General features: G+C 41.9%; 4 protein-coding genes and 1 long non-coding RNA gene across 6 annotated transcripts in view; 3 read left to right on the top strand and 2 right to left on the bottom strand.

Annotated features, from left to right (window-relative positions):
* The window catches only part of LOC109951541 (solute carrier family 2, facilitated glucose transporter member 11), a 2,838-nt gene extending 1,531 nt beyond the window's left edge, over window positions 1–1,307 (bottom strand). The window contains exon 1 of the mRNA XM_020586109.1: window positions 27–1,307. Within this exon, the coding sequence (XP_020441765.1) occupies window positions 27–1,216 (1,190 nt within the window). The 5' untranslated portion in view covers window positions 1,217–1,307. The remainder of the gene's footprint in view (window positions 1–26) is intronic.
* A 308-nt stretch (window positions 1,308–1,615) lies between these two features.
* On the top strand, window positions 1,616–2,992 carry LOC109951542 (uncharacterized). Its single transcript, XR_002273628.1, has 3 exons — window positions 1,616–1,711; window positions 2,544–2,690; window positions 2,961–2,992. It is a non-coding gene; the product is annotated as an uncharacterized LOC109951542 (long non-coding RNA).
* On the top strand, window positions 2,573–5,837 carry LOC109951543 (RNA-binding protein with serine-rich domain 1-like). The gene is made up of 5 exons (XM_020586110.1): window positions 2,573–2,690; window positions 2,961–3,126; window positions 3,306–3,408; window positions 5,341–5,494; window positions 5,677–5,837. Exons 1-5 carry the CDS (start codon window positions 2,573–2,575, stop codon window positions 5,835–5,837), a joined length of 702 nt encoding a protein of 233 aa, XP_020441766.1.
* A 1,301-nt stretch (window positions 5,838–7,138) lies between these two features.
* On the bottom strand, window positions 7,139–10,215 carry cox19 (cytochrome c oxidase assembly factor COX19). Its single transcript, XM_020586118.1, has 3 exons — window positions 10,030–10,215; window positions 8,840–8,951; window positions 7,139–8,645 (listed from the first exon to the last, which is right to left on the bottom strand). Exons 1-3 carry the CDS (start codon window positions 10,109–10,111, stop codon window positions 8,552–8,554), a joined length of 288 nt encoding a protein of 95 aa, XP_020441774.1. The 5' UTR covers window positions 10,112–10,215; the 3' UTR covers window positions 7,139–8,551.
* Window positions 10,216–10,500: 285 nt separating this feature from the next.
* Window positions 10,501–17,453, top strand: part of LOC109951545 (arf-GAP with dual PH domain-containing protein 1-like) — a 56,689-nt gene continuing 49,736 nt past the window's right edge. The window contains exons 1-2 of one of the 2 annotated variants that reach the window (XM_020586113.1): window positions 10,501–10,854; window positions 11,113–11,204. In XM_020586113.1, the coding sequence (XP_020441769.1) occupies window positions 11,114–11,204 (91 nt within the window). In that variant the 5' untranslated portion in view covers window positions 10,501–10,854; window position 11,113. Of the gene's footprint in view, window positions 10,855–11,112; window positions 11,205–17,453 lie in introns of those variants that run through there. The other variant, XM_020586114.1, reaches the window with a different exon arrangement.

Below are 17,453 nucleotides of genomic sequence, written 5' to 3'. Positions count from 1 at the left end.
ATGCTATGCTCAGGTAGGGCTTTCCTGCCACCCCCCAGCTCTGCAGGATAAGAGCTAAAGTGAACACTATTGTCCAGCATGACATAAGACTGTACCCTCCAACAATAAGGTACCTGCGGCCAGCACGTTCAATTAAGAGATTACTTAGTATAGCAGCAGTTAGCTCAGATGCCCCTGTGCCAATGGTGACGTACTGGATTTTATCTGCAGGGATCCCTGCTTCGAGAAAGATATAGGAAGCATAGAAGTAGATGGCATCATTTCCACAGAGCATCATGGCACTACTGGCAACCATGACTGTTCTGAGCTGGGATCGCAGGTCATGATCCCTAAACAGGGACCAGGGAGTCTTGGAAGAAGCTGCAGATTGAGAATTTAAAGCCACCGACTGTTGCTGCTGCTGTTCCTGAATAATCTCCTCCATCTCCAAGACAGGAGCCTCTCCGCCACGGAGTCTCTGAAGCGCTCGAACACATGCCTTCTTGTCTCCCCGGTCAATGAGCAGGTATCTGGGACTTTCAGGGAACCAGGGTAGGGTAAGCAGCTGGATCAACCCCGGCAAAGCATTACTAGCTAGTAAGTAGGGCCAGTAAGGCTCTGTGCCCAGGAGCTCTGTGAGTCCCACAACCTGACCCAAAAAAATCCCAAATGCTGTGAAAACAGCAGAGGAGAAAGCCACGGCACCTCTGAGGTGTTTGGGGGCGCTTTCCCCAAAGTACATAGGCTGAACACTCATACTTATACCAGAGTTCATCCCCACCAGAAATCGTGCAAGGATGATCATTTCAAATGATTTTGCCATCCTGCACGGTAGCACAAGCAGAGTAGCAACAAAAAGGAAGGAATTGTTCAAAAGCAGTGATTTCTTCCTCCCACAGTGAACTGCCATGGGCCCTGCTAACAGAGCACCAAGCAACCCCCCCAGTGAGAAGGCTGACACAATTATAGTCCACAGCAGAGTCACCTGTGAGGTGTTCAAGCTAGTGCCCCAGCGCTCCATGTAGGTATCATTAATGAAGCTCTGGATGTAGATGGCAGGAGCATTGATGATTGAGATGTTGTAGCCGTACTGGAACGTACCTCCGATAGCAGCACTGCATATAGTTAAAGCAAGGATCCTGCTACTGCCTGCGGGTCTGCTGGCTTCCTTTGGCTCAGTATCACCTGATGAGTTCATCTGCCTGGCTGCTGTACAGGAAAAGCAAACGTGTGCCATTCCCCGTCAGTCCTTCAGTAGCCTACTCTGTAAAAGTGCTGCAGTTATCTTTAGTCACATTCCCGGTTTGGAACTAAAGGAAACAGACCTATTACAGGTGAAACCATTTAAATGTGATTATTTTGATTTAGCCCTCAGTTTAACCTGTCAGGTAATTTGCTGACTATCACATGCGTGCTTTGCTGCACTGAAGCAGCCACAAATGCATCAAATAGCAGTCCCCAGTCAATGTAAACCTCCGGACAGTAATACTATAGCAGTGTTTCTGCGTTCTATTACCACTAAGCTTCTGAGGAAAGGTAACAAGTACTACATGAACAGCGACAATAGAAAAACAAAACACCCTGACAGTATTTTATGAGGGAAAAAATGTTATCGACTGTCTCATGTCTCCGCCGTTGTGCGCAAACTGTTGTGATTGGTTTACACCATGCTACAACTTTACGTCATATCTGTGTGACTACCACTGTCGCGAGTAAGAGTAGGTGTAAAAATGTAAGTAAATGCAACCATTTAAGATTGCGTTTCTGACTTTAATTTATGTATGATCAATAAATAGCAATGCAGTAACGTCAGAGTTGAATAAGTGCAGTATTTTGGTTGTAGACATACGTAGATGTATATCAGCATAACGCAATAAGCCAGTGTTAACTTAACAAGCTCTTGCTATCACGGCTAGCCTGCTAATTAGTTGTCGCTTAGCATTTGTCAGCCATTGTTAAGAATCCAGATATACACCATGCATTTAGAGAAATAATTTTAAAAAAGTTACAGCAGCTGTACAGTTGAATATGCTACTACTGTACTTGCATCACAAAGTGGCCAACAGTTGATTTTCGTTTTAATTCTTCTGTATTAGTTTTAAGAGACGATATGAAATCATTTCTGATCAGTCGATTGTGGCTCAGTGATTTGAATCTAGATGTATTTTTCATGTGCATTATATTGTAAGTAATGTGATACTCATTTTATTCAAGTCCTAATAGCTGGAGAGGAAAACAAAAAATGACAATAATGTTATGAATGACTTATTTTCAGATTCACTGAGCACAGATACATTATCAATACATTTATACCTTCAGTGCTAGTTGTCTTTTATATTATAAGTAGTTAGTTATTTGCACAAATAGTTTTTTGTGCATCCATAATGTTGTCTGCCAAATGTACACAATCTGACATCTTATTTATTGGTCAATGTTTCTAAAGCGTATACAATATGTCTTTGCATTCTTTCAAGTTAACCTGCTGGAAGTCAGATTTCATATATTCTAAGTGACATCCAGTGCTGTACAGTTTGACTCTTGTTTGTTTTCTCCGCCTCCAACAGGGCGCCTTCCCCAACAAAGAGAAAGGACGATGACAAGAGTAAACAGCGTGGTAAGGAGAAGTCAGGAGCCACGAAAGAAGGGCCCGACAAAGACCGGGGCCGAGAGAAGAACCGCACACGGCGCAGTGCCTCCACTGGAAGCAGCAGGTCAGAAGATAATTTAACAAAATAAAAAATTGAAAGTTCCTTTTGTCATTTTTACCCTATGTATTTTTTATTAGGTGAGAACAAAATATTAGACAAATGGTGCTCTAATTTTCACAGTGGTCTGAATATCAAGGTGGTTTGTGTTGTTTTATATTCTGCCTTTGACACAGGATCACAGTAGTATTTATCCTTTGGATAGTGAAGGACTCGTGGTCACACTACAAGCTGGTTCAGCTGCTTCTGTCCATTCTAAAACCTGCTGTTGTTTAGGTCCAGCTCGAGCTCCAGCAGGCTCGGGCTCGTCCGGTGGCCCCAGCCCCTCTGCCCCCAGCCGCTCGGGTTCGTCCAGCTCCCGCTCTTCTTCCTCTTCTTCCTCTTCCTCCTCACCTAGCCCCAACCGTCAGCGCCACAACAACAGACGACGCTCACGATCTAAGTATGCAACTGGTCACTCCAAAATAGAATAATTAAGAAAGTGTTTTCTGTGTATAATTGTGAAATGTCTGAATTTCTCACACTAAACTAGTAATGTTAGTCTAAAGTAATTGAAGCTTATTGTGTGATGGCTGAAAGCACCTTGTCTAAAATGTAGTTAAAATGCAAATGTCACTGTAGGTCAAAGTCAGCAAAGAAGGATGACAGGGACCGACGACGGAGGAGCCCCACACCCAAACCCACCAAGCTTTACCTGGGCCGGCTGACCAGAAACGTTATTAAGGTGCTTAGCCATGCTACTGACCTCAGGGGACATCACTATAAACTGACTGTCTGTCTTTTATAGCTGACTTATAAGTGTTTCCTCTCGCCTGCCTCAGCCCCCTATCAAACAGGCACATTGCACTGCCTTTTTAATGTCATTAAAAAAAAGAGCGACTTGCTCTGTATTTTTTTTACTGTTACTAGGCAACCATGAAATCACCTTCCTTAGCCTAACCTGTGTTTAAACATCTAGCTTGTTTGAACATCCATCGTTTACCTAAATGTATATTATTGTTGTATCTTACTTATTATCTAAGCATAAAACATGGACAGGCGGAGGGAAGTTGCTCTTGTTCTGACTGAGGGTGAGAGGCTGTTCTCAAATGGGCAGAGAGAAACGGAGATCCATGTGGGTACAGGACACCCTCAGAAAGAGGAGGTTACATGGATGATGGTCACTTCAAAGCTATTTTAAGATGAGTCAGGGACAGTGTGACGATCTGCAGTCAGTTGTCAAAATGACCACTAGCTACACAGTCCATCTGTCCTGTTGGGCGTTTGTCTGTAGGGGCCTATTTTAGGTCACCAGCGTAGAATGCTTGGCTCTCAAATCATCTGATTAGACTATGGAAAAACAGCAATGTTTTGGGGTGTTTTTATGCTGTGAGTGGAAGTTTTTTCAACTTAATGCTTTTGGGGCACTCCTGCAAAAAACGCAAGGCTCGTAGAGCAGATAAATGTGAGGCGCTTAGTATTGCAAAAGAAGAAAACAACTAGAAAAAGCTGCCCCATGTTGCTAAAACTTGCTCTCTCTGCTTGGGTACTTAGACAGAAATGTAATGTTGAAGTTTAGTGTGACATCCGAAGTAACATCCAATGCACACTTAAAAATACAAAACACACCTGTGTTGCTTTCAAAACAATAGCGGTTGAACCAAGTACTCTTGAGGTTTTGTTGGCTTTTCACATTTACATGATTCTGACGCAGGCAGAATTGTTGTGCGTCATGTGTTAATACAGCAGTGGATTCAGGTTCAGTTTAAGATTCACAGGAGTTAAGGATTTAAGTCACTGTGTGAAAGGTCCCAACAGAAAGTGATAAGTGGTATAGTGTCAGAGGAGAGAAATGTAGGCACTTTGCGTGTATTGTCTAATGATTACTGGCTCCACTCAAAGTGCAGTGACATCAAACACAGCTGTTGACATTCATTAACAATGACAACAAAGACTGATGAATACCCCAGCATTGTCACTTGAGTTGAGAAGTAATGCCACCTTCAGTGCTGTTGCTGCCTGCTGTGAATCCAAAGCATAGAAATGAATGAATGGGGCTGCATTTTTTCACACCATTGAAACTCATGTTTAATTTAGACTTGTGCGTGCCTCTGCAGTGAAGCTGTTTATGGGTAAATGTAGGTTGCAGATGGTCTGGAACACACACCTCTCATATCTGAACTACACGTTTTGTGAAGCTGTGCATCCTGCATGCCGATTGGCTGATCCAGGTGTGCTCTGACTGAGACATAGCTGCCTGCTATTGGTCTGCTGGCAGGTCCTGGCGTGTCCGAAAATGTCTGAGTAAATTGGCATTACTTGGCTAGACTGAGCGCCTATTCACAACCTGTTTCCTTTGTCACCTGAAAAAATATCAACACTTAATAAAGTGGAATAATACTAGTCCTAAGAAGAAAATTATATTGGCTTTGAGCCTGGTTTAAAATCTCTACCATTTCAGTTTCCTGGTTGTTGTTTTTTTTCTACTTCTTCTTCCTGTACTGTGATGTGTGAACACCTCCTAGTTAGAACATTAACTTGAGTACAAGTATAAATGCAACAGCTATACAACTGTGTCCAAACGATGGATGCACGTTCCCATACGTGCAGTGACACAAAGTCTAAAAGGAGCTGCAGTGTGAACACCTGCTAAGTGTTCTTTTGTGTGCATTTGAAGGAACACATCCAGGAGATCTTCTCCACTTATGGAAAGATCAAGATGATTGAAATGCCCATGAACCGCCTCTACCCTCACCTGTCCAAGGGCTATGCCTACGTGGAGTACGAGACGCCTGAGGAGGCTGAGAAGGCCCTGAAACACATGGATGGAGGTAGGAAGACGTGGAGGAACTGGAACATGGAAGACTGACAGTAAACAGAATGTACAGAGCCATGTCCTGCACCATGCATCAGGGTGCAGAGTGTAGATGAGACGAGTGGTGCTTGTTGTATACCATCATCTCAAAATCAGCGCAATGATTTTTATTGATGCTTTTCCTGGATTTTCTTTCAGGTCAGATTGATGGTCAGGAGATCACAGTCACAGCATTGCTGACGCCTACTGTGCGCCCTCCGCCTCGCAGGCTGTCCCCTCCCCGCAGGATGCCTCCTCCACCCCCCATGTGGCGACGCACTCCACCTCGAATGAGGAGAAGGCAAGTATCATGGGGATGAGTACTGCTGCTGGAAATGTTGCAGTAATTTTAGTTTTGGAGAACAATGTGTTTGTTTCTAACTACATTTATAATACGGTCTGATTTTGTTGTCACTATATTTCTGAATTCTTTTCTTACTGTCTTGCTTTCTTTTTTCCCTCCTTTCTCTCTCCGGACGACGGCCTCCAGTCCCACGCAGGTCTCGATCCCCTGGTCGCCGTCGTCACCGGTCACGCTCCAGTTCCAACTCCTCCCGCTAGTGTGTGTTCGAACTTTTTGGATCTGCTCCTCTGCTGCGTCGTTTTTGATCAGTATGACCAAGCACGAAAGAAGGCAGGCGTTTGTACTGTCAGCAGTTAAATAAGAATATGAGCACCAAAATTATTGCTCTATCCCCTGGTAAATTGTTTTAGCCCATATACTATACTAACATGACCTAGATGTTTTTAAAAAATTGTGACTTAGATGCAAACTAAGTTGAACATTTTACACTGTAAAAACAAACATGTCTGCTGTGCTCTCTGGTGGACAAACTCTTTTAAAATTAAAATCTAGTGTGGCATTTCTGTACTCTGATTTCTTGTTGTGTATTTTCTGACATATACATTTTGCTACAACACCAGTTCATTATATATTACTCCAGAAGCCATGTAATGAACCCTGTAGGCAGTAGCCTACAAGGTTCTATATAAATTTAGAGCAAATTTTAAACATTTTACAAAAAAAAAAAAAAAGCATGTGAATGCACATAACCGTCCTCCACTTATGGAAACATTCTGTGCATTGTGTTAAACAGTTGGCGTTTGGTAATTCTCTTTGTGGTTGTCATTAAACCACTGTAGGGCTGCAATGAGATGGTGTTCAAAGAACTCCAGTCAAATCTCAGAGGAGCAGAGGAGCAGAAGCAATATATGACATTTCTGTTTGTTTCATGCATCAGGTTTGAGGAGCATTACAGTCTCCCGACTGCTCTGCGCACTTTTTTTAGGTCTACTGCTACTTTTCATTGGAGAGGAAGCTTACAGCTCAACCAAGCATACAATTCAGCATACTTTTAAAAAATGTATTTATAGTGTTTTCAGAGGCTTTTTAAATGCACAAACTGAAAATGAGGACAAAACATAATTGACATTTAAATTTTTTTTTACAACCAAGCATACAATTCAGCATACTTTAAAAAAATGTATTTATAGTGTTTTCACAGAGGCTTTTTAAATGCACAAATTGAAAATGAGGACAAAACCTAATTGACATTTAATTTTTTTTTTTTAAGATCCAATCACCTACTACATATATTGAAGTCATGTTCCCTACTGGGAATACGTGATTGGTTTTAGTCGCTGTGCCAGTAAATTTCCAGTATTAACAGTGATTCCTGAGAGCTGTCACAAGTTAGATGTAAAACAATAAAACAGTGCTTAGGTCATACAGTTATTCTGCCACCTCATCAAATGACAGAATTAACAGAGTTTGTGACTCCAGCATCACAGCTGAGAGTAAATCATGATAACAAAGGCAGCTACACAAATGTTAGATAAAACACTAGTTAGCTGTATGCGACTGCTTAAACAAAGCTGTAATTACCACTCTCAGTACAGAGGTCTTCTGATCTAGATGTTTTATCATTTTGGGAGTGAAAGTTGTGAGGACAGACCTCTGTGCATGTGTCCCTCTGTACAGCTGGTTGAGTGTGCACTTCGCACTTGACAATAGATTTGAACAGCCATGTTAGGCACATTTGTCTGTCAGTGATTAAACACATTCAGCACATCTACTTAAACCTCTTTTATGTTAATAACAGGGACGGACCAGCCACAAAGACACTGTGTTGCTCTTTCTCTAAAATGAGTAATGACCCGTGTTTCCTTCATACCAACTTTTTCATCTGGGAAGTCAGAGCTTTGCCACTCTAGTCTTTGATTAACTACAGATACAGTACGTAGGTTACCAATCTGAATATGATGTAACAAATGGTACTGTGTTGAGGTTTGGACTGAATTCAAAACAAAATGCTAAAGTATATACAGTTAATGGGAATCTCAAGAGGTGCAGGGAACATAGCTAGGTTTTTGCTGCCCACCCACATCCCAGGTAGAATGCCCTTGAATGTCAACCTGCACATCTAAGGACTGTGTTCACTAAACCTGCTGTAGTCCATTACATACATGCATTTTCTATATTCATTTTTACCTCAAATGTTCAAGTCGTGATGAAGTTATGGCCAAAGTAGATTAGAAAGCCTCATTACATCACACTTGTATCAAGGAAGTCCTGATGGTTATGAAAACTGAATGTTCATGTCAAGTCTGTTTTTAATTCAACACCAAGAATTAGCCAGATGTGGCCACACTGACTGTAATAAATGCTTCAAATCAATGAACTGTTTTCTACACAATGTCCGCACTGTAATACCTGAACAGCGAGTCGATTTACACACAGTTTAGTTTAAATATACAACATTTACTGACATGCCCAAATAGCATCCTAAGATATCACACATTTTTATCCTATGTACACAAGTGGTTGATAAAATTAGTTTGTACACTGGAACTAAGGCCACAGTGCTAGTCACATAGTCCACTTGCAGGCCTGCATTCACTCGTGCTCTTTGCAGCCATTCTCCTCCACTTCACACTCAATGGCAATATCCTTGTTTAGGACCCATGTTGAATATGTGGCATCCAGAGAAACATCATCTATGTGTGTTTGAAACAGCAGCTGTGCTGTGGCAAGTCAGGGTTTAGACTCTTTCTCTGCTTGGCTGGGAGGACGGTCCATCAGTTCTTTGAATCCCAGTTTGTCCAGAGGTTCTCTGGCCATCAGCTGACTGGAAAACACACAGTTGGTATTAAAAATATAAACTTTTAAATGTAAATGACCAAAGAATACCAGGTTAGATACATGGACACGATGCTACGTGGACAGTTCTTGTGTAAAAGTATTATGCTTTACTCAGTGACTGCTCTCCCAGGGACCACAGACTGGAAGAGTGGATGGTGTATTCTTAATTCAGTTTCTTACTGGTCCATCCGGCATTCCAGGTAGTCCTTGGACTGCAGGCGGCACTTGGAGTTATCAAAGCTGTTGTCTCTCAGGCATTTCATAAACACCTCCTTGAAGGCTTTACACTCTCCTGAAACAACAAGTAGCTACAATCAGCCTATATTTACAAGTACAGTACCAGTCAAATGTTTCCCACTGAACTTAATGGGAAAGTTTGGCCAGACTTTTGACTGGTGCTGCTTTGTTAAGACTTGTCATGTTGCAGACAATGTTTTGGCAGACTTTCCTTGACATGTGTTGGAAATATCTATGTTGTATTTGTTTACTGCTGTGATGTTATTTGATGACTACCTTTGAATAGAGTACTAAATTGTGACATACTTTTGGAATTATCTTGACTTTGGCTTGAATGTGAGCACTTATCTAGTTGGCTATAACCACACAATGCACATGACAAAGAGCCAATCTGGGCTTCAAACATTGTACTTTTTTAATATTATAAGGAATAAATTTAACAAGAACAATGCTGTGCATCCTTTGGGAGATAGCCTTCACGCTTTACTGTTTTACACTAATTGTTAAGTTGCGTCCCATCATTATCAGCCATCCTGCCGCTACACAAGTGTTTACAGTGGTGTAGGTATTTTGGAGAGTGCTACTGCAGGTAATACTAAGAGGGTGGGTAAGATCGAGGGTCAAAACAGGCCAAAGGTTATATATATGTATTTTTTGTTTTTTTTTTTGCTAAAGGACAGAGGAGGGTCTTTAAAAGTGTTCTCCCCCCAGATTTATAAGTGATTTCAGTCTGTCCTCAAGCTGCTCAGCTGCTTTTCTCCATGACTGCATCATAACAAAAACCTGTTTAGTTATTTGCTAGAATGCTTGGTAAATGGGATGTGCTGTTTTACAGTGGCTTCTGAAAGTATTCGGTCTCCTTGATGCTTTGCACACTTTATTGTGTTGTATATTAACATTTTCAGCAAATTTATTATAAATGAAAGAGAGAGAGACGTTTGACATAGGCTGTTTTTATCTAGCAAGCTGCACACTGCAATGTCAGTCTCTGTCTGCATCCACACATAAAAAATAAAACCCCGATATCAGTTTGGGGAAACATACAGGAGTTCTGGTATAAGACCATGTTCTGTAACGTTAAGTGAGTTATTTCACGGTGATTCAAACGCGACGAAGTCTGTGTTTTCTCTTACCTAAATGATCCAGAGGAAACGCTCCTTTATCCGGAGGCCGAGGTCTAAAACTCTTCGTGCTAAAATTCATAGAAGTAGACATACCTACGAGTTAAGAGTTAAGGTTTGATCAAGTGACTTTACCATTCACAGTAAAGAACGTAACTGCTGTCGCGTGAATATGACGTTTGTTTTGGGGCAGGCAGGCAGACATTAGTAGTAGAGTGGGTTTAATCGATGAACGATCGAAATTTCGATTATATCCTAACATTTCCATAAATAAAACAAACACATTGACGTTATAAAAGTTATTTTCATGACATGATAAATATATAACTAACCTGGACACAATTTCATAACCACCAAATAGCTACACCTATAAAGACTAGGCTATAAATTCTAGTTACACATTCTAAGCTATAAAATTAAAGAGACAGAGACAGAGACAGAGACGGAGACGGGGACGGGGCAGTTCTGATTTTTCAGTTCAGTGTGTTTGGTTTATCCACCGCTGGATGTCTCACTTTGTTAACATATAAAACTGCAGGGATGGGAGAGACGACAGACAGGCAAGCAGGGAAGGAGGAGGTTATGATAACATAGAGGCTTAATTATGCAGTCAGCGAGACTAGGTAATAGCTCTCAGTGAGAGAGAGAGAGAGAGAGAGAGAGAGAGAGAGATCGGTCAGTCTCATCCAGTCCTTCCCTCGCCCATCTTTCGTCTTCTCCCGTTCAGATTGGAGGTGACAGGTGACTGGGCAGTCTGTCTGTGCAGCGCACTCCGTTTAGCGGATGTTCTTGTGCCAGCTGCTTCCCACCGCGGTGAGGCTGGACAGATAAACTCACCATGGCGCTGGCTAGTGAGCGAGACGAGGTAATAGCTCTCACTGAGAGAGAGAGAGAGAGAGAGAGAGAGAGAGAGAGAGAGAGAGAGAGAGATCGGTCAGTCTCATCCAGTCCTTCCCTCGCCCATCTTTCGTCTTCTCCCGTTCAGATTGGAGGTGACAGGTGACTGGGCAGTCTGTCTGTGCAGCGCACTCCGTTTAGCGGATGTTCTTGTGCCAGCTGCTTCCCACCGCGGTGAGGCTGGACAGATAAACTCACCATGGCGCTGGAAACGGAGGGGAACAACCGGCTCCTGCAAGACGTGCTGGCGAGACCTGGTAACGAAACGTGTGCTGACTGCGGCAATCCAGGTAAGCAATGCCCAAGCCCCGCGGTGTAAGATGGAACGAATGCATGCCTCTGCAGTTGCACTAATGCATGTAAGCTGCTGTGCACAAAAAGGTGGGAATATGAGCCAAGTGGTGCTTCAGAACACAAGTCTCAGTGAACTCGGCCCAGATATGACATCAAGGGCCTGGCAAGACACAACTACCTGAAAACACTGATTTAGCATTAGAATGAGGCCTAATAAAACCAGCCGGGACTCTGGACTTAGTCTGAGCCATAAAGCATAAAGCACTGCTTGTGGTGGTAATGGGGTGTGTGCCCCTCCAAGGCTAGCCGTTAATCAGGGATTGTGTGTTTGCTGTTGCTGTGGGCTAGTGTCATCATGTTCTACACTGTCAGCAACCTCCATACAGCTTGCTCAGTAATTACTGGTGTGTTTTGCTTTACATGAGCCACACAACTATGGCCAGGTCACTATTTTCACCTGGGGTTGTGTTATTCTCTTTCATCATTTCACCCCATTCACCTTTTTCCTTTTCCTCTTTAAACCCCATCTATCCTCCCCTTCCTTTCTCTTCACTCAAATGGCATTATACCAGTGAGTTGCCACTGAGGCTCCAGTACAGGCTGTACGCCCAGTGCTTGGAGCTGAGCCCACCCAGAATGCCTGTTTCTTGGCCCTGGTTATGGCTCCTTTGAGGACTGGCTGTAAGCGGAGCAGCTTTTGCAGCCAGCAGCGCTCTCTCAGAATTACATAGCTTTGTCTGAGCAGTGGACACTTGAGGAGGGATTTCATTTTGATTAGGGATGGGGTTCGATAGCATTTTATCGAATCTGAATCCAATTCCGAATCCACTTATCGAATCTGATTAATAATTATTAGAATAATATATTTATTTGCATAGCACTTTTCAAGGAACTAAAATACACCTAATCCAGTAACATCCAGTAACCCTGTTTCCTTGAGCTGTGTTTGCTCCTCACTGGGGCTGTGCTGCAGTAGCAGAAGCTAAGGAAGTAAAGAACACAGTGATCTTAAATCCACTTTGTCATTCTGTGACTATCAGTTAAATAAAGCATTGATATTTTGCTGCGGTATGAGCTTAGTGTTGCATGAAAGTGAACTTGTTGCACTGCTACAGAATCTGATAGGTCACACTATCAGCAGTAGGCTGAGGGCAGCACTCATCCTTCTCATTATGAAATGAAACTCTTAAGTTTCTAAGTTCTAACTTTAACATTTTCAACACTAAAGGAATATTTAAACAAGCAATGTGTCTTTAACCCTTTTCCCATGAGTACCATCCTGCACATATAATTTTTTGCAGCAGTTTTTTTAAGTTTCAGAGCAGTTAACCATGTTTATGTTTTTTCTTCAAACTTTACTAATATGTAATACATAATACAGAGCATAATGTATAATACAACAGTTTTGTCTCAGTCAAACTGTCTCAGTTTGTGCATGTTTTTTTTTTCCTCTGGCCACATCTGTATTATCAGTGAGGCCAAAGAGTGTAAACTAAACAGAGAATGTGAATGAAGCAGGTCCGGTAAGGGATTGTTTGGCCATGAAGCTTAACGAGCCCGGATATTTCACCAACTTGGAATGGGATCCAAAATAGGACTGCCCATCGGAACCCATCCTTATTTTTTGATTGGAGGATGTTACCTTGTTGAGACATAAGCAGAGAAGTGTTTCTCATTGGGTTTGGTGATGTACTGAATGTGTGTGTTGACTAAAGCAGCTTCAACGCATCTGAAATTTTTAGGTGGCATTTGTATTAGCGACTGAAAGGACAATCCAGCAAATAGTCTATAAAAGCTATTAAATAAACCTGTCAAAAACGTGGTCTAAAGTATAGTTTTACAGTATCTGCTGATTTTTAGCCGTGCTACTCTAGGGATGACGGTGTCAGTCACTTTGGTCCACACCAAAATATCTCAACAAATATTGAATGAATTGCCATGAAAATTGGTACAGATATTCATGGTACCCAGTGGATGTATCTGGATGATTTAAGAGATCATCTGATTTTGTTTTATGGCCAAGTACATTCAAAACTGCTGGTATTTCCTTCAGCTCCAGCTGTACTTTGTACTGAGTGCTATTTAGCAAACATTAACATGCTGCTATGTTAAACTAAGAGGTACAGGGAAGAACTAGTACAATGTGTTATCCACATGTGCCTCACAGACCAGCTAACAACAGTCCATAGTACCTAGAGGAAACTGATTATTTCCCTGTTGAGATTGTCTGGCAAATGCACCACTGTCACTCACCTTCACAGTCATTACATAATCAGATTTAGCTCTGGTAAAGGGAAGGTGGGAGTATAACAGAAAGCAGCAGCAGTGGTCGAACAGCCAGAGAAGCAAGGCTTTGCAAGATGACTGATTAAAATCACAGCTGGTGAAGTGACTCAGATATTTTCCTGTCTCTCACCAATTGCTGAGATTTCCCTGAGCAAGTCACTTTAGACACAACTGCTGGTGAAGCTGCTTGGTCGTCACTATTATGTTTTTGTTTGACTCCAGTATTTGCTTTCATTCTCATTTCATCAACTTTCAGGGAAGCAGGCTGCCCAGATAAAAAAGCTTTGGATGCCCATCTATCAGCCAGACTCTTATCTCCTCCCTCTGCTGCTACCAGATCAGGAATTCCCAGTCTCTTATTTTATATCTCATAATGGTCAAGATATGAATTATTAATGTTGGTTCGGCAGCTCTGTCCCAGATGGGGCTAAGATCTTATCTCTGTGCTTTTTCACAGTAACATCACAGTTTCATTACAGCTAAAACACCAACGACCAACTTGTTGCAGAAAGTAAACAGACATCTGTGCATTGTGCTGGAGTGGTTGTATGTGAGATCAGGTTACCTTGTGGAATGTAACAGGTAGCAAATAGGCAAGCCACACAGGAAAGTATATTTGACAAATGATGGATCTCTTTTTGATGGTTTATTCTAGCAATGTGTAGCCACACTTTGCTGTTTTCCTATCAATAGTTTTATGTATCACTCTGAATTTTGATCATTTATGGAATGCAAACTGCCTGGCAACGTTTGTTACATGATCCATCGGATGACAGCGGCTGTGTTCGCATTACAGGCTTTAATGCTATATTCTGATGTTTACGTTAAATCCGACATTTTGTGTTGATGGTTCCCATTCATGTCATGCAAGTCATGTAAGTGACATGTGTCCAGCTCCCGCATGAACACATTACTGAGGTCCTAAACTGACATGCAAATGCAGATTTAATCAAAATGTGAGCCCTTTGCATACAAGAATAACAACGTTATGCGTGCAACAGTCAAATTGCACAATTTCCTCAAATACGGCTTGCCTATGATATGTTCCTTCCAGTTTGGTGTGATCTATTTCTCTATAAAGGTCCAACAAATCTGAAGCACTCCTGTCACTCCACTAAGATCCTATTGCTGTTGTTTGTTTGCTTCCACTGATGTGTGGTGCCAACACTGCATGATGACAGCAGGCAATATGTGTGTGTGTAGAGGAGTGAGATATTAAAAAATACCACAGGAATTCTGACCTGACACCTCTGACTGTGATTGCATAGTCAGAGATCTGATATGAATCAGCTCTAGCACAACTTGCGGAAATGGCCCTGATCCAGTTTGGTTTGTTCCTACTTTGTGGAAAGCTCAGATCTGAGTCACTTGGAGGGAGAAAACAATCTGAACGGCACGCTCCCTTCACACAAGGTGTACATTCCAAGTCTTGGATAAGGGGCCATATTTCCCTCACCTTGTCTATTCCTTGTGTCTTACTCTCACCCACATAAAATCTGAGAAGAGAGGAATAAAGGAAACGTTTTAAGAGACACAAGAGGTCTTTTCCCCTTATCCTTCACCTGAAGACTCCAATGTCCAACTGATTTCCAATAAAGGTACGTTTTGATCTGTAGGACACTGGATGGTCTGTTGTTTCCTCGCTCACGGCTTTTCCAGACACCCTCCTTGATCCTCAGGTCTCAGAGCAGATATAAGAGTCTTGAGATGTTCTCAGTCCTTGCTCAACTTGAACATCTTCCGGGTTGAGCCAGGATTGAGGAGCCAGCTTGATCATATAAGAGACTTGGGATGTAAACAAGCAGCAACCTCTAAGGCTGAGAAATGAAGCCAGTGCAGAAGTATTAAAACCTACAGTTCCTCAAATCCCACTTGAGGCTGGCTCCAAAAGGGAGCCAATCCCCATAGACTCTCATGTTAAAATGCCCAACTTTACAGCAGAAATAAATTGGTACATGAAATGCTTTTGGTCTCTATAGATAATTTCCCTTTCCATTACAACTATACAGGGGGTGGATTTATATATAACTCGACCATTTAAATTAGATTGAGGCTAAAAGTTGTGCACAATTAAGGGTGTGGCCACTTTGAGTGGAAGGCGGGAGGGTCCCGCCATTGGTGGCTAGCTGCTAGCTGTCTAGAAAATACCACTCACGCTCCACCTTTTTGCCCATTTTTGGATTAGCCATAGGAAGTGGAGTGAAACATTAACAAGATGACAATAGCAAGACTTGAGCTTTAACACTGCTCTTCAGAAAACCAGTGAGTGATGTCACGGTGGATTTGTCCATCTTCTATATGCAGTTAGTGGCTGTATTCAGTGTCTGGCCAGGTCTGTGTTGAATTAAGAAAGTCGAAAAGATCTGTGCTTTTCTCGCAAGTTATTTTATTCATGCTTCGCACAACTGGTTCAGCCGATTTTCAAGCGTACAGCTGAGTGCAGCATAGTTTTTGAGCTGAGGGTTTTCAAAAATAAGTACCATCATCCCCATTTGTGTGACAGCGTCTTACTGCTCTCTTTGCCTTTTGCCCCAACTTTAAGTGTGGCTGTTTGGAACATGCTAGCCTTTAGACATCGTCAGATGACAGATGAAAAAAGAAAAAAACTAAATTGTACTAAACAGCGCTGTTTTTTCCCTAGACTTTATTCTTTGTCTTCTTCTTACTGCATAGTTTAATTCTGTGTAGAATAGCCTCAAAGTTTACTTACTTATACTTTACTTTCGGATCCAGCTAGGAAGGGGACACAAGCAAATGAATTTGGGTCCCACTGCAGAAAACTGGCTTGTTGTTAGCTTGAAATCTATTAAAAGACTGGGTTATAGCATTAGAAGACTTATATCACTTACTTACTTAATCAGAGCTGTTAACAAAAAGACATATTTATGTACAAACAGAGCAAAAATAAACCATTAATTCATTGTTTGAGAAGCAATGGAACGCTGAAGACCTCCAATACAACTGCTGCATTACATCACATGAAATCTCTTTATTAGATGAATCTGCGGGCTCACACACAGATATGACATCCATTGGGAATTGGTCTTAAAAACACACATAGTGGCAACACTGCTGGTGCATTTCATATGCTTAGTCATTCTTCCTCTGCCCTTCCTTACCTTTGCGTTTTTTCCCCTGTCCTCCTGCGCTCAGATGAGACTGCTGAGAGGCTGACCTGGGAGCTTATACGGCAGAGTTTCTCTAGCTCAGCAGCGTTGTGGTTCTGCCCTTTGCTAAGGACACATTTCCTCCAGAGAGAAGCCTCAGCAGTATAAAAAGGCATGAGGAAAGTGTTTGTTGAACAGAAAAAACAGATAGGAGGAAGTTTAGGTGCCTGTGGTGTGACTATCTTTTATGTTTACTGCAAGAGAGTTGGAGAAAACAAACATCTTTGCATTTCCTGTTTCAGCTCAGTGTCTTGATAAAAGCTGGTGGGAATAAGGGAGATGTAATCAGTTTATTACCTAGCTGAAACAGATGCAGTCTCATACAACTGTGCTGCCAAAAATCATCCTTTATGAAGGTGATAAAGGTTCAGTTGTAAACCATATGATTATTTTGGAGGATGTAGTTTGTGGTATTGTATCTGACAGGGGTGACCACCAGCTGACAGGGGTTTCTGTTATTTAGCCTAACCCTGGGATTGACAAAATAATAGAAACACCTAAATGCAATGCAATTCACCACAAACCTGATGTTCCAAAATGACCACACAGCTCAATGAACAGTTCTTTAAACAGTTAAAACAACCATTTCACATGGAAACAGATATTCCTGTGGTCTACTGAGGATTTGCAACAGCATCATGTCAAGTTCTTACCCATTGCTGCACAGACACCAAAGTTGATGGTACTCTGATAAGGTCCTGTTAAACTTATTGGGTAAAGATGGTTCTCCATTCACCACCAGGATGCTGCCCTTAAAATGAGGACAAAGTGGTAAACTTAGACGCTTTAATG

The sequence above is a fragment of the Monopterus albus genome, unplaced genomic scaffold (assembly GCF_001952655.1).
Source record: "Monopterus albus unplaced genomic scaffold, M_albus_1.0 scaffold395.1, whole genome shotgun sequence".
Classification (NCBI taxonomy): Eukaryota; Metazoa; Chordata; class Actinopteri; order Synbranchiformes; family Synbranchidae; genus Monopterus; species Monopterus albus.
The sequence above is the reverse complement of the archived record's forward strand: the minus strand, read 5'-3'. Positions and strand labels throughout refer to the sequence as shown.